Source organism: Bubalus bubalis, chromosome 10 (genome assembly GCF_019923935.1).
Source record: "Bubalus bubalis isolate 160015118507 breed Murrah chromosome 10, NDDB_SH_1, whole genome shotgun sequence".
NCBI classification, from domain to species: Eukaryota; Metazoa; Chordata; class Mammalia; order Artiodactyla; family Bovidae; genus Bubalus; species Bubalus bubalis.
Genome location: NC_059166.1, coordinates 18,191,466 through 18,204,936, shown reverse-complemented (window position 1 = coordinate 18,204,936; position 13,471 = coordinate 18,191,466). Strand labels below are relative to the sequence as shown.

Below are 13,471 nucleotides of genomic sequence, written 5' to 3'. Positions count from 1 at the left end.
TAGTTAATTTTACATTAATCACTTTTAAAATAGCATTTCTTATTTTGGTGCTCTAATTCAAGGGCTTATCTGCCAAGATTTCTGTTATAAAATGCTTTCCTTGCGAGAAATACAAACAGGAAGTGGTCAGTGGACAGTAGGAACAGCTGGTGTGTATGTGGCAGCCCTCAGTCTTCCCACAACTTTTTTTTAATGATGAGAAGAGACATCAGATTTCTGGTTTTGTGTGCGTGTGTGTGAGAGAGAGAGAGATGGAGGAGGGGAAGTGAAGAGAAAAATAAAGCCATTCATCAACTACTTATTTTATGTAGAAAATGTTTTGTTTCCTGTTTTATCAACCAAGCATTTAGTCCGTCTTATGATTGAAAGACGATCTCCCTGTAACCTTGAACCTGCATAAGGTCAGCTGTGCCATTTATAGAATGTACAGAGCTGCACGGCGTGGGTGATGAAGGCCCATGTGACTTCCCATGTGATTTTCTATAGGCTGACTTGCAGCAGAAAGCATCTGATGCTTCTCTCTAGAAGGATTACTTAGGATGAGGACGTTCAGCCTTCCGTCACCCACCTTAAGGGTATTCTGTACTCAGTTTCCAAGTTGGAGGGTGTTTTCAGCTTTTCCTGTCATTACCTTTTGTGTGCAGGAATAGAAATGCTAACCCAAGACAAAGGGAATAGGGAAAATGAGGAAACACCCTCCAACCTATTCGTAGCAAAAGGATTTGCCCCTGGCCCCTCATGGGTTAACCTCCCTGGTGGCTCAAACCGTGTAAGCATCTGCCTGCAATGCGGGAGACCTGGGTTCGATTGCTGGGTTGGGAAGATCCTCTGAAGAAGGAAATGGCAACCCATTCCAGTACTCTTGCTTGGAAAATTCCATGGATGGAGGAACCTGGTAGGCTATAGTCCATGGGGTCGCAAAGAGTCGGACACGACTGAGCGACTTCACTCACTCACTCCTCATGGGTTTAGGGGTTAATGTCCCCTTTATGGCAGCCTTGCTCCCTTTGTGAGAAGCTTCTCATTGTGGTGGCTTCTCTTGTTGCGGAGCACAGGTTCTAGGCGTGCAGGCTTTAGTAGTTGTGGGGCAGGGGCTTAGTTGCTACACAACATGTGGGATCCTCCCAGGCCAGGGATCAAACCCATGTCTCCCAAAGTGGCAGGCGGATTCTTACTCCACTGTACTACCAGGGAGGTCTGACGCTCACTTTTATATCAGCTCCCAAACTTGGAAAGGTGGGAACTTATTTGAAGCACAAATCTTCTAGATCTCCACAAAGCATATACAGCCTAATTCCTCCTTGTGAAAAGGCCATTTATTCACTCTCTACTCCTGCTTGGTGGTATCAGCCCTCAGAAAGGACTGTGGTTGCTTTCCCCCCACTTTTGATATGATGCTCTGAATTTCTCCTCTCCCTGGTTGACCTGAGGCCAGTTATCCTCCGAGTGACTTAGAAGACATTTCACCTCTGTGCTCTCTCTCCAGCCTTAGCTTCCTGTGATACTTGATTTGAAAAGAAAAACGTCCTGATCTCACTCATTTAATTGGTTTTCTTCCAAAATCTCAGTCTTCAAAAATGTATGGTGAGAACTGAGGATAAAATTGGGATGCGATGGATTTGAAAACTGCTTTTTTTTTTCATTCCCCTTACCATCCCATGCCGTGTGTTCATCTTCTCTAGGTAACAGCGACCAGTCCGGATCCCAGGAGAAGCTGCTTGTTGACAGCCAGGGCTTGAGTGGATGCTCTCCACGAGACTCAGGATGCTATGAAAGCAGTGAGAATTTGGAAAACGGTACTGTCAGCACAGATAATCACAACTGCATGGTCACACGCAAGCCTTCTGGGCCATTTCTTGGTGTCTGTGCTTTGGCTAATGACTATCTGTCTTCCTCAGCCTGAGCCATTGCTTTTGAGAAAACTAGAAATAGGGAGAGGAGCTTTTCCAGGGCGACTGGTGCTTGATTCAGATCCTTAGGTGGGAGGAAAATCTCTCAAGAACCTAGGCAATGGATGATGCTGAGAGATGAGTAGAGAGAGCTTTTCATTAGTTACTCTTCCATCCTGCAGTAGCACCTAACTGGAAAGAGCTTAAACTTGTGTGTTAGAGAAAGGGACCCCAAACTTCCCATTGTCTTGCAACTCTCGGAGGTTAGCCCTCCCTCTCCCTCTGGACCATGAAAAAAGTCAAGGGGGTTTAGAGTGGGGAGACCTGGAGTGCATAGCCAAAGACTTGGGTCCAATTACATCTCCAGCCATCCCTTGCCCTTACCTCTGAAATCGGTAATATGAGTTTCTCTTTTATAGCTTGTTCTAAGACTTAAATAAAGTAGTAATATATCAAAAATACCTAGCATTTTGTAAACACTGATTATGAATGAAGCAGTGGGCTAGGTGCATATGTGTGCAATTTGCTAATTATCACTCAAATCCTGCAGTGCATAGTTTATAAGTGAGGATGCTAAAGAGAAATTGAACAATAACTGAAGCTCTCGTTCTCTTCCTCTTGGCACCACTCTGGCTCCTAATGGTCTTGCAGTCAATGGTAGACAATTTTTTTTGTTTTGCCACACCACATAGCATGTGGGATCTTAGTTCCCCGACAGATAATGGAACCTGAGCCCTGTGCGTTGGAAGACAGAGTCTTAACCACTGAACTGCCAGGGGAAGTCCGAATGGTAAACAGTATTTTAGACCTGACTTTCCAATACCATAAGCATTTTCAAGTCCAAACTCTTAACTACTTAATGTCATCATACATCAGCCAGGGGTATCTGGGCTTAGTTGAACTTCAAGCCAGAAGGGATTTGTTTGTATATGTTATATATATAGTTTGTATATGTTATCATAAGTACCTTTTCTAATCGTGGATTGGATGAAAGAAGGTGGAGCTATTTGGGGAACAAAGAAGAAGGCAACATATTCCATAAAAGATCTCTTTGCCTATTTGTTTGCTTATTTGTTCTGAGGAGCAGGAATATCCTAGGGCTTAGGACTGTCGTTCATGAGTCTCTCATTTCAGTATGAGAATTTCGAGAAGCCCCGCGGAGAACATTGTTACAAAACTAGGGCATGAAAGTTTGGTTCCTTCAGATCGTTATCATCCATCACCTCAGTTTTTCTTCTTAAATAGACCGTAAACCCAAGCAGGCCTGGCCCTGAACATTCAGATCGGGGACTGCAGTAGCAGAGTGACTCCTTCTGTAAACAGATATATCATGGCAGCAGTATATCATCATTTCAGTAGGAAAATATCTAAATTCATATTAAAATAATGTGAAAAGTCTGACTTTATCAAATATTGCTTAATTGTTATGAAAGCTAGATCTCTGAATGAAGGGGATGTGATTAAATCATAAATATTACATTTTCATTAGAAAAAAAAATCTCAAAACTTCAGACCAGCTAGACAGAAAGAATATAATTACCCACATCTGATATGGTTCTTCCTTCCCACTCAGAGAGCATGCATGACTAGGGGCTCAGAGTTATGGTACCCAAAACTTTACACATTGGGCCAGCCCTCCTCATGGTCTAGTTTTTGAAAGTTATTGGAGAATATGTATTTTTAGTTCGCGGAGCAGGTCCCACACCCACTACAAACGATGGACTCAGTTTGAATCAGTGGTTTACTTATATCTTCCATAGTTTAATGCATTTCATAGTTTAATGAAAAGACATTCAGTAAACAGGTTTTGGACCAATAGGATCAACCATCAATTTCACTTTGAAAAGCAGAGAAGTATACAGTGTAGATAGGAAACTGCTGGAAGTCCACAATTCAAACCAACTAAAAGCACTTTAAAAGATGTTTTCAAACTAGATTTTGACATTTTCTGCCCAAATTTTTCTGCTTTATCCACAAAGTAGTTAAGGATATGGTACCTTTCCCAACCTTTGCTTTTTCACACATGAAACCAAGCTGCACGATTTTGCTCTAGTTTTACTAGGAAAGTATTTTCATTGAGTGGAGAAGTAAACACCGGGTTTACAGCAGCAGTGCCTCTTTTGCAGTTTGTAACTTCTGATTCGGGAGCTCATGCTGCGTGAAGCTCTGGTTTTTATCTATGATCTTTGGGATCCTGCAAGCCCCAGAGGCCTGGAGGGGGCGCTTGGTGGCCTGACTGATGGTGGCCACGGTAGAGGGGCTGGCCTCAGCCTTGAGCGACCTCCACACTTCAACTTTGCTCTGTTTTATAAATGAAGTTTCATTACAAAGGATCCTCCTGCTTTGAAAATCACTGATTTCAAAAGTACAATGTTCTGAAAAAAAAAGACAATTTTCTTACCATTATGAATGCCGTGGTAATCTTTTCCTTTCTGACCTCTTCACCGTTCTCCTTTCCAGTTAGCCTTTGCTGACTGTGGTGTGAGGCGAATAAATTCCGTCTAAAATACCTGCAGCCATAAAACCGAAATTGTGTGTCTCCTATGTCCTTTCCTTTTCGCAATAAAAACCAACATTTGACTGTTGGGAACTATTAGGTCCATAAGGAAAACAATTTACCAGGTAGACCATCCATCAGGGCCACACAAGCAGCGGTATCTTAAATGCCTCAGCTGCATGACCGAAGAACAGAGCGATATCAAGGGAGAGGACCATTTGAGGGCCATGAGTCTTGTTCGTTGTTTCCCTGTCCTAACAGCCCAGAGGTAGTCCATAGGAAATTCCAGATGGCTTACTTGTCTCAAACAGAAAGGGAGTCCTAAGTGGTCAGGGATCAGGTGCCCTCAGTGTTACCGTAGGCAGCTCTGTTCATCAAGCAGAAGAAGCAGTTAGTATCAGTCAACAATTGTGAAGTAAGTAGACTGTGACTGGTTGATAAGTTTAGTTATCAGCCTGACAGTTTACTTTAATGAGGTCTGTTGCTTCAGTGGTTATTAGAACCGTATTGGTATCTTAAAGACTCTCTGGCAGTAGACTCACCTAAGCTTGTTTACTCATTGTTACCAGGATTGGCTGACGGTTTGCAGGATACATTTATTTTACACGCTTGAACAAAGCAAAAAGCACTGAGGGCTTGAAAGACGTTTTGAGGGTTCAGTAGTCACCAGTGAACCTTGGGGGGATACCATTTAAAGCAATGGTCCCCTACCTTTTTTGGCACCAGGGACTGGTTTCCTGGAAGACAATTTGTCCATGGACGAGGATGGAGGGAGGGATGTTTTGGGGGTGATTCAAGCGCATTATATTTATTGCACCCTTTATTTCTGTTACTATTTTATCAGCTCCACCTCAGAGTATGGGGCCTTTGATCCCAGAGGTTGGAGATTCCCCTGTGTAAAGAACCTGTCCCCTTTGCAACCATGGTCTTAGGAAACTGTACTCTAATCAGAAATCCCATCAGTGTGGTTCCTTAGTGGGATATGGATATGCCTTCTTCCACACTGACTACAGCTGCAAACAGACATTAGGCCTAGATTTATATTATTGCCTGACACAGCATATTTTCTTTCCACATAACTCAATTAATTTTCATTTCCCTGAGTCCTTTAATAAAACGAAGAATTCTTTCTAAAAAATAAAAATGGAACCACAGTAGCTCTGCGTCACCAGTGGTGATTTTATGTCCTTAGTGTAATTCCACAACGGGATATGGGAGTTGGAGATTTCAATAATGTTAGCACACCTTTTATATCAATTTGATTGATTTGCTTTTTAAGATGCGATTGTAAAAAATCTCTCCTTGCCTTGTAGGCAAGACTCGGAAAATCAGCCTCTCTGCCAAGTCATCAACCGAGTCCGGCTTGAAGTCTTTCAACAGGAACCAGCTGGGCAACTACCCAACCTTGCCTTTGACGAAGTCAGTGGACGTGTTGAAGCAGGGAGGGGAGGGGAGGCTGGGCGGTGGTCTCACCCTTCTCGCCTCCAAGAGCTGTGATCCCCCGTGTGTGACTGATCTGAATAAAAACCGAAGGAGTCTCCCCGTTTCCATCTGCCGGAGCTGTGAGACCCTGGAGGGCCCGCAGACCGTGGAGACTTGGCCCCGGTCCCACTCCCTGGACGACCTTCAAGGAGAGCCTGAGAAAGATGTGCCTGGCGAGGTGACAGAACCCTCCCCTCAGATTGTACCTGAAGTGCCACAAAAGACAGCCCCCTCCGTCACAAAGGTTCCAAGCCCCAAACGAGATTCTGCTGTTGACAATGCACTGCTACTGACCCAAAGCAAGAGATTTTCTGAACCTCAGAAAACGACTGCTAAGAAACTGGATGGCCCGATGGGGCCCTTTTCACGGGGTGCATCCCCCCCTCCATGTTTGCCCAAAACCTTTGACACCCAGCCTCCTGCCGTTAAACCCAGTTTAACACGGACGCCTCTGGAGGGTCATAGGAAAGGACTCGATTTCGAAGGAACACATCACCCCCCGGGCACCAAAGAAGGCATGGACGCTGAGCAGAGGGGCCCCGAGGTCAGAACGCAGGCCAAACCTCCTGTCCAGCCTCCGCCCGTTCCCGCCAAGAAGAGCAGGGAGCGCCTTGCCAACGGGCTGCATCCTGTCCCTCCTGGTCCCCCCGGCGTCCCCGGCCCCGACGCACCCGGCCTGCCACTTAAAAAGGGCAGCCCTGGCAGCCCCAGCGACTGTCCCCCGGCGGTGGCGGTGGCCAGGCCTCCCCCGGGGCCGGAGCCAGGCAGCCCACCAAGCACCAGGCCACCACCCTGGCTGTCGGAGCTGCCCGAGAGCGCCAGCCTCCAGGAGCACGGCGTGCGGCTCGGGCCCGCGCTGGCCAGGAAGGTCTCCTGCGCCCGCGGGCTGGACCTAGAAATGCTCACTGAGAACAAGCTGCGGGCGGAAGGCATTGACCTCACCGAGGAGCCCTATTCTGATAAGGTATCCGAGGCCCTGGCCCCCCACCCCCGTAAATTGGGGGTGCCAGGCAGGAACAATGTCATTGCCCCCCGACAGCAGCTGGTGGCAGACAGTGGCAGGGCAGGGGGCCCTTGTGTTCAGTTGAACAAGGAGCACAGTGTCCAGATTAAATGCAAACACAGCCTTGGGGGATTTCTTTTTCTTTCCCTTCTCTTCTTTCACTTGTTTGTATTTAATTTTGGCCAACTGTTCTTTGCAAGGAGAACTATCAGTCATTACTAGAACCAGGTCCTGAAACAAAGCTCCAGTTTCCATGTGTTACTCAACATCTTTGTATTTAAACTTTAACAAATCCCCATTTTGTTTCATTGGATGTAAAATTGAATTAATAATAACCTTCGTAAGTACCTCTTAGAAGTATTAATAGGAGAAAATGTTAATAATATCAATGTAAATCTACTTTGAAAACTGTGGAGCCCTGCTGCTGCTGCTGCTAAGTCGCTTCAGTCGTGTCTGACTCTGTGCGACCCCAAAGACGGCAGCCCACCAGGCTCCCCCGTCCCTGGGATTCTCCAGGCAAGAACACTGGAGTGGGTTCCCATTTCCTTCTCCAATGCATGAAAGTGAAAAGTGAAAGTGAAGTCGCTCAGTTGTGTCTGACTCTTCGTGACCCCATGGACTGCAGCCTACCAGGCTCCTCCATCCATGGGATTTTCCAGGCAAGAGTACTGGAGTGGGGTGCCATTGCCTTCTCCAGTGGAGCCCTGTTCAGATGTAAATGGGACTTCCCAGGTGACACTAGAGGTAAAGAACACGCCTGCCAGTGCAGGAGATAAAAGAGATGAAGGTTTGACCCCTGGGTCAGGAAGATCTCCTGGAGAAGGAAATGGCAACCCACTCCAGTATTCTTACCTAGAGAATCCTATGGACAGAGGAGCCTGGTGGGCCCCAGTCCCATGGGGTCACAGAGTTGAACATGACTGAAGTGCTACTTAGCATCATTCAGATGTAATAATTATACTGTATGATATCTGTATGGTTAACTGGGGATAAAAGATTATATAAAATACCCCATTGTATCAAAAACATTGAGAACTATAATGAAAACTCATTTCTCATTTGCGAGAAACACAAACATGTAGAACTGTGTGTATGTGCTCAGTCGCTCAGTCCTTTTCAACTCTGAGACGCTGTGGACTATAGCGTGCCAAGCTCCTCTATCCGTGGAATTTTCCCGGCAAGAACACTGGAGTGGGTTGCCATTTCCTCCTCCAGAGAATCTTCCCCACCCAGGGATTGAACCTGAGTCTCATTGCATTGCAGGAGGATCCTTACCTCTGAGCCACTGGGGAAGCCCAGAGTACATCTACCAGTATCAAAATGACTTTGAAGACAAATACATGAAAACAGATGTAGCTGTATGTTAGTCCTAGAAATGCATGAATTGTTCTAATGTATTCCTGAGAGTCTTTGTTATAAGTGCCTTATGACCTTGAATGCGTTATGATAAAATACTCCTCCTCTGCCTTCTTAATATTTAGTGAATGAACCCCTTTGAGTGGAAAGTAGTGGGAATTCTACTGTACAGTAAATGCTGGCCTAGTATAACTCTTTGTAGCTGAGGGACCAACAGTAGATGATCTATAGAGCGCAAGTTTGCCCTTCAGGAGTAACCTTTTGCAAAATGATCACATAGAGTGAGGTGAAGACCTTAGACCCCACAATGGAGGGGGATTGTGTTCTACTTTAACCATCTTTCAAAATGTTATTTCCAGAGCTCATCACTACCTAAAAGATAAAGATGTAAAATATTCTCTCTAAAATATTTGTCCTGACACTAAAGAAAATATATGCACCTCAAATTAAAACTGTTGGTCCTACTTCTAGTAGCTAAATGTCTTGTCCTACCTTATGTTTGCTGTTCTTGGAGAAAGAAAAAGATCCTCACAACCCTTGCTGAGAGATTTCTGTTCTCGCTCGCAGCACGGCCGCTGTGGAATTCCTGAGGCCCTGGTGCAGAGATATGCAGAAGACTTAGACCAGCCGGAAAGGGATGTCGCCACCAACATGGACCAGATCCGTGTTAAGCTGCTTCGGAAGCAGCACCGCATGGCGGTGAGCAGCCCACGGTTCAGGGCTCCCCTCACCCAGCTTTCTGAAGTCCATTCAGTTGTAGGGCTTAATGATGGGCATGCTGGTAGCCACTGAGTAGACCAGGATTCCTTGTAAGATATCAAAGGGAGATACCTGGGGGAAAGTAATATGTATTCAACCTGCAGAGTTTTAAAACTACAGTTTCTGAAAGAAAAAGGTGAAAATTATCTCCCAGAACTGTGAAAAAAAAAAAAAAATCCATTTGGTTATTTCTCTGCAGGTGTATAATAGTACGTGTACAGTTGGAAACCTTAATGTTTTCAGTTATCAGATTGTGAACCTATTTCTTTGTTACTGAAAATTTTTTTATATTATTCATGTTTCAAAATGTTCTATTAGGTGTGTCTTAGTTCAGCCAATTCCATATTATTAAGACATTTAGATTTTTCCCCCAAACTTTTATTTTAAATAATTGAATGAAGAATGTCCTGGTTAATAAATTCTATAGACTTTGTTGACTAATTTCTGAGGATATAGTCCTTCAAGAGGATTTGCTTCATTAAGACTTCAGAAAATCTCAAGAACTTGCACATTTGGTGGTAAATTGCCTTTCTGAGAGGTATCTCACTTGGCCTTCACAGAAGTCAAATATAAATGTTCATTTCCCTGCCCTAGCCAACATTTATTATTGTATTTTTAATTCTTTATAATTGATTAATTTTAATTAATGCTTAATATAATAAAGGCTTAATTTTCTGGATGTTAATGTAGATTCAAAATACAGAAGAAAATCTACATGAGTATCATTGCTTTTCTGGGTATCTTATTTTTTCACATTATCACATAGGTTTACTTCTTCAGTCACCATAGGGATCATTGATTGAAGAGTGTGACCACCATGAGACAAAATAGCCAGAAACATAAATGGTGATGGTTTGGAGACTTCCACACATAATTGGGGTTAGATCTAATTCCAAGGACCTCAGACACTTTCTTGAGGATATGTCTCACCTTGAGAAGCCAAGAAAGAATTCTTGATGCTTTGACATCTCATGGCATTATCCCTTTCTGATAGTGTAGTATTAAATATAATATTTCAGTAGCTCTCCTCTTAGGCAGAGAAGAAAGAGCTCTCCAGTGGCACCAGTCAAATCTTGATGAAATCGCTTTCTTTGTTTACCTAGATCCCAAGCGGTGGACTCACAGAAATCTGCAGGAAGCCCCTCTCTCCCGGCTACGTGTCGTCCGTGTCAGATTGGCTGGTTTCCATCGGTCTGCCCATGTATGCCAGCGCCCTCTCTGAGGCGGGCTTTAGCACCCTGGGCCAAGTGCCTTCTCTGTCCCACACTTGCCTTCAGGAGGCTGGCATCACAGAGGAGAGACACATAAGCAAGCTCGTGTCTGCAGCCAGACTCTTCAAACTGCCACCAGGCCCCGAGGCCATGTAGCCAAGCCCGAAATGGGCCTCCCTGGACAAGAGCCACCCGTTCACTGTGCTCATGATGCTGATGCAATTCCTCCTTGGCTGGACATGCAGACCAGACCCAGGAGAAAGGCCCAGTGTGCTGCCAGCAGAACTCGGAATCTTGGCACGGGACTGATGACCTTCTCTTCTCCAGAAAAGCCCCCTCCAGGAAATTGGTGTGGTTCTCTGTGACCCCCAAAGGAAAGACAAGCACTTAGTTTTGTTTTCAGGATACAGTAGAACCAAGATGCCGACTTGCCACAAATGCTTTGCCCACAGTCTGTCTTGGTGTGCTGGGCGAGGGCAGGGGGCAGGGGGAGAGGCTGCCTGTCCCATGTCTCAGCATGTTCCTCACCCTTCCGTCACCCTGCAGGGTTCCTGAGGCCCAGACGGGCTTTAGCCAGGCCAAAGTAACAGCCTCGGGAGTGATTGTACACTATTGACCAGGCTCATGTGTTCAAAAGTAAGAAAATCTGGCTGCACTGGAAAAAGAAAGCCCTATTCTCCTTTAGGTAAACAAGAGATGTTTTAATAATTGCTTTCTAGCAAATCAGCATTTATTTGCCTTAATGTAAGCTTTTAAGCAGTTATCTAACCTAGTGTTCACTACCTTGTAACCGTAGTTCCAGATCCTCAGCTTAGACTGCCATCTAACGTATGTGGGATGTTTCCAACAGAAATGGGCTTTTCTAATCGTCTCACTCTAACGTGGCTTATTTTATAGGGGTGTTTATCAGGCCCGGATTCATGTTGACTTTCAGATTTTAAACTAACTACAAATCTGGTAAAAAGCTCGCTGAAATTCACAAAGATATCATGTGTGAGAGTATGTTTGTGTGTTTGAGGTTATGATCTTTAATTTAATCACTTTAGTGTTGTTGCCATGTTGGTCATTGTGCTGCGGTATTGACTTGGAATCTTGACCACATCCATTCCAAAATTCGGTCATCGGATAACAGATCACCTTTGCAAAAAGTCATTGTCAGTTGAATATTTAAGGAAGATGTTCTTTAAAGGGAAATAGTTTATAAGATATCTTAAAAGATTTTTTTCCTGGTTTTATAGTTAAAATACTGTTTTCCATCTTATTTGGGTAATTCACTTAAATACAATAAAGGTTCATTATGGAGCCAAACAAACTATATTGGCCATGTATTAAATAGTTGCATATTTTCAGTTCTTTTCCAACTGATTTCAGCATTCTCTTTTAATCTATTGTCTGATTTTCTAGCAGACAGAAATTATTGTTCCCAGTTGCTTATAAAATGATTTTCCTTTACATTCTTATCATGAGCCCTATTTTAAGCATGGAGTATGATCATTTATGGTAGAAATGCTTAGAGTCGTGATTTAAAAGTTCTGTAATATTTTATCTACTCATTAAAACAAATGATATCCCTCAGGGGAGGTGGGGGGGAAGGTGTTTTCATGAATTACAAAGCCATTTTACCATTTGCTTTAAAATAGATCTGGATCCATATTTCTGAGGAAAAGGACGTTCTCAGGTGATATTTTTTTTTTTTCATGCTTTTGGTATGCATTTTAAAGAATAATATATATTTCTTCAATAATAGTCACCTTCTATAAGATGCCATGTAAGAAGTTGTGGAACACTAGAAGAAAAAGCTAAGGCGGCCAAATTTCTATTGAACTCTTCAGCCCATTATGACATTCCTGTGGGATGCGACATTCCATGGAAAGGGTAAGGAGGCTGCAGGCTCTCCTGTAACTATGTCATTGGAAGGGATTTCACGTGTGAAGGAGAGGGTGCTTTAGAATGGATGGGCTCCTCACCCCATGTTTTTGGTGCCTCAGCGTGACTTGTGAGAGAGCCTGCTCAGAGTTGAAGCTGAGCTAAAAGACCACACTTACCAGGGAAGTCCTATAGTCAGGTGATACATAGGAGCAAAGGAGAAGGGAAAATCGTACGTGAATTTCCTGGTGTTAGTTCATTTTCACCATAAGATTTTCACTTATGTAGAAGAGGTGCCAGAAAAGTGAACTTTCTGAATATGAGTTTTTAAGAATGCCAAACCGTATTTTTTTTTTTTTCCATTCTTCTTTGGAAATCATTGCCTTTGCCTAGAAGTGAAATTCAGGGACCATGAATCATTTTCAGTGGAAGGGCTTCCTAGTCTGTGGGATCTGAGGTGATTTTTACTTTATTGTGCTTTTTATTAAAATCCTTTTGTTTTTAAACTTTTAGTATTTGTTTGGTCTTCTTTTGCTTTAAACTTTTAAATTGACCTTAGAGAAGCCTGAATGCTTGTGTGTGATATTTGACTGAGATGGTTTGCGGCCGCCTGTGGATGCCGGAAGGCAGGTGGTCGGCTTCAGCAATATCCGGTTTTCATCCATTGCACTTGTGCAGAATGTTGAGGAAGGGTGAACACTGTTGTTTTAGGAAAGCACAAGAGAAAGCTGGAGAGGCAGTTCGGCTCAGGTAGCTACACACCCGTTGTGTGTCACTTTTTTCTTTGAAGCTGTCTATAAGGAAATGCAGCCAACCCCAACCACTACTTACATTCCCAGATAACCAAGGAGATAGATTTTTCATGGCCTTGCCTTAGTCAGAGGCCCTTTTCTCTTTTCCTGTACCCAGGTATGGGTGAAATTGGAAATAAGTAGTCTGTTGAAAATTAGTTCCTGACAGAGCAAAGTTTGCTTTCATAATTGCAGCAAAAGTCAGTTCACCAAGTCAACGCTGCATGTGTGTACTGTATAATTTTCAGAAAAAAAAAGTCTGAGTCCACGTTATCTCGATTTTAAATTGATAGAGAAACAAGAAACTGTCAAGCAAGTTATATAACAACTAACAACATTGCACTTTCTGTATATGAAATCAATATTTAAATAACTTATTTTTCTCCATTGCTGTTCTTAAACATTGTAAGTAGCTGTAATATACCAGTACCAATATGTTCTTGCGATTGCTTCAGCCCAAGAAAGCTGTGTATTGTTTTAAAAATTGTAAAAATTATTGTGATGATTCATTTAGCAAAAAGAGGTGGACAGAAGGGTTTTCCTATGTATCAAAACTTGTCTATAATTATGTCATCTATGTACCTAGAAAAAAAAGTAAATAAATTTCTTCAGTTGAA

General features: G+C 43.4%; 1 protein-coding gene across 5 annotated transcripts in view; it reads left to right on the top strand.

Moving 5' to 3' along the window:
- The window catches only part of SASH1 (SAM and SH3 domain containing 1), a 259,869-nt gene extending 246,398 nt beyond the window's left edge, over positions 1-13,471 (top strand). For all 5 annotated transcript variants that reach the window (XM_044924121.2, XM_006080289.4, XM_006080290.4 and 2 more), the window contains 4 exons: positions 1,683-1,796; positions 5,700-6,832; positions 8,795-8,926; positions 10,090-13,471. In XM_044924121.2, coding sequence (XP_044780056.2) covers positions 1,683-1,796; positions 5,700-6,832; positions 8,795-8,926; positions 10,090-10,353 — 1,643 coding nt within the window. In that variant the 3' untranslated portion in view covers positions 10,354-13,471. The remainder of the gene's footprint in view (positions 1-1,682; positions 1,797-5,699; positions 6,833-8,794; positions 8,927-10,089) is intronic.